At 43.1% G+C, this 2648-nt stretch overlaps 1 protein-coding gene across 1 annotated transcript; it reads left to right on the top strand.

Moving 5' to 3' along the window:
* Positions 1 to 1601: 1601 nt before the first annotated feature.
* LOC120257552 lies at positions 1602 to 2420 on the top strand. Its single transcript, XM_039265012.1, has one exon. It carries the CDS (start codon positions 1602 to 1604, stop codon positions 2418 to 2420), a length of 819 nt encoding a protein of 272 aa, XP_039120946.1.
* The last annotated feature ends 228 nt before the right edge of the window (positions 2421 to 2648 follow it).

Here is a 2648-nt window from a genome sequence, read left to right on the forward strand (position 1 = left end):
CCAAAATTCCAACTCATCGAGGACCTCTCATCCTTAGACACACCTTTCTCGCTTAGGAAATCAAAAGAGCATCTTTGATATGAAAAGTCGACAAAGCACCGGGTCCGGATGGCCTTCCAATTCTTTTTTTTCAGAAATTCTGGGAAATCATCAAACTTGACATCTTCAAACTCCGTGATGATTTCTCTTTGGGGAAGAAACAAACACTGGAAAAAAATCAATTTTGCTAACATTGCTCACGATTCCCAAGAACCAAAACCCTCGAAGACCCTTCTCATTATCGCCCTATTAGTCCGATCAACTCGACGCTCAAGATTATTTCAAAAATTTTAGCTAACAGACTAAGGCTTAAAATTGATTCCTTGGTGGATGTGACCCAATCGGCTTTTATCAAGGGTCGATGTATTATTGATAACATCGTCACTGCCCAAGAACTCATCTTCTACATGCAAAAACATCGCCTCCCGTGTCTGATCCTCAAAGTTGACTTTGAAAAAGCTTTTGATACTGTGGACTGGGGTTTCATGTTTGAGCTCCTCAAAGCCGGGGATTCGAGTGATAAATGGATTGGTTGGATTAATGCGATCTTCACTTCATCCAAGGCTAGATTTATTGTTAATGGTAGCCAAAGTGGTTATGTTAGATACCGCAGGGGGCTCCGACAAGGGGATCCTCTTTCCCCTCTCCTCTTTGTTCTGGCGGTTGACGTTCTGAGCTCCATGTTTAATAATGCCCTCAATTCTGGTATTCTTTATGGGGTGCCTATTGGTGAATCCGGTACAAAGATGTGTCACCCTGATACGCGGATGACCTTCTCATCCTTACCGCATGGGGGGTGAAGATCTGAGAATCATTAAGCTAATTCTTTACATCTTTGAGGGTTTGTCTGGTCTAAAGGTCAACTCTGAGAAAACATGCTTGGTTGCCTCCCAAAAGCACTTGGAACCGCACATCTCTCACTCCAGGACTCTCCACTGTAGTTCTGGCTCTCTCCCAATCACTTACCTAGGAATCCCTATTTCTGGAGGAAGACCTAGAAAGCAGGATTGGGACATTCTTCTTAGCAAAATTCGTTCGCGTCTTGCTTCGTGGAAGTCCAAGTTTCTCTCCTTAGGAGGTAGACTCACCCTGGTCAACTCTGTTCTAACAGCTATCCCCACTTACTGGATGTCCCTCTTTCGACTGCCAGTGGGGGTAGCTAAGAGTATTGATAAAATTAGAAGAGATTTTCTTTGGTCTGGCCCGGACACACAACATAACAAAATCAGACTTGTCAACTGGATGAAATTATGCCGATCTACCGATCAGGGTGGCTGGGATATCCTAAACCTTCAAACTTTTAACAGTGCCCTGCTTGGCAAATGGTGGTGGAAGATTGCGTCTGGTTTACACTGGTGTGGTGAGGCTATTATTTGAGAGAATTATTTCAAAAGAGCCCCCCCCCATGGAACCTGTTCCAAAAGCAGCGTGGTAGATGTTCCTATTTCTGGAATGGCATCCTTCACTCGCTACCTGCTTTTAGAACAAACCTCTCCTCGATTATTAGAAATGGGACTTCCACACTTTTTTGGAAGGACAATTGGGTAGATGGGTGTGCTCCTATGAATATTTGGCCACATTTCTTCCTTGCATCTCCTTACAAGGAGAATACGGTCAGAGATTTTATTCTTAGGGGCCCTGACTCTCAGTGGATCGACTGTCCATCTGTGACTAATATTCTCTCCAATTTGACTACCCTTTATTCCCCTGTAAATGATGAAAAACGTTGGAAGTTAACTGCAAATGGAAAGTTTTCTGTTAAAACTTTTTATAACTTCTTAAATGATGGGGGCATGCGCTGTCCCGGGTCCCCTATCATCCTTAAAGGGGATTGTCCGAAAAAGATTAATCTCTTCAATTGGTTGGCCTGGGACAACAAGATCCTGACTTTGGAAAACCTTGCGTTGCGTAGGTGTAATTTTTTCCATTCTACGACTTGTGTGATGTGTCAAGCTAATGTTGAGACCGCAGACCACCTTCTCATTCATTGTCCAATGGCTTTGCATATTTGGAATTATTTCGGGCATCTTTATGAGGCGCGACGTAGTCCGATGTCTCTTAAGGACCTTTGGGGGGACTGGAGGAGAATTTTGCCTAAATCCCTTAAATCTTTCTGGGATCTACTTGTGAGAGCAATCACGTGGAACATTTGTCTTGAAAGAAATGCACGCATGTTTAATTATGCTTGTCTTTCTTCTGATTCCATCATTTTAAAGATTGTTCGAATGTTAATTGTGTGGTTAACTGCAGCCCCTGCATCGAAGAAAGCGAAGCTAGAAGAACCGACGTTGAAGATCAAAAGGAGTTTGGAGTTTCTCTCCGCCAGAGAGGTGGTGACTGATGCACCACAGTCGAGTTCCCCTGCGCTGCCCGAGATCTAGATTTGTTTTTATCTCCCCCTAAGGGTCTTTTCCTTTAGGGGATTTCCTGTGGTGTGTTTCTTTTCTGTTCTTTTGTTTGGTCTTACCACTCCTTGTGGTGCCTGCTTTTTTTTGTGAGCCTTGGCTCTTGGGTTGTACTCCTGTGCTTTGTCTTGCTTCTTTTTTATGAACGTGGTTTATCCACTTTTTCAAAAAAAACAAATTATAAATATCAAAGGAAATACAGAA

Source organism: Dioscorea cayenensis, unplaced genomic scaffold (assembly GCF_009730915.1).
Source record: "Dioscorea cayenensis subsp. rotundata cultivar TDr96_F1 unplaced genomic scaffold, TDr96_F1_v2_PseudoChromosome.rev07_lg8_w22 25.fasta BLBR01002179.1, whole genome shotgun sequence".
Classification (NCBI taxonomy): domain Eukaryota; kingdom Viridiplantae; phylum Streptophyta; class Magnoliopsida; order Dioscoreales; family Dioscoreaceae; genus Dioscorea; species Dioscorea cayenensis.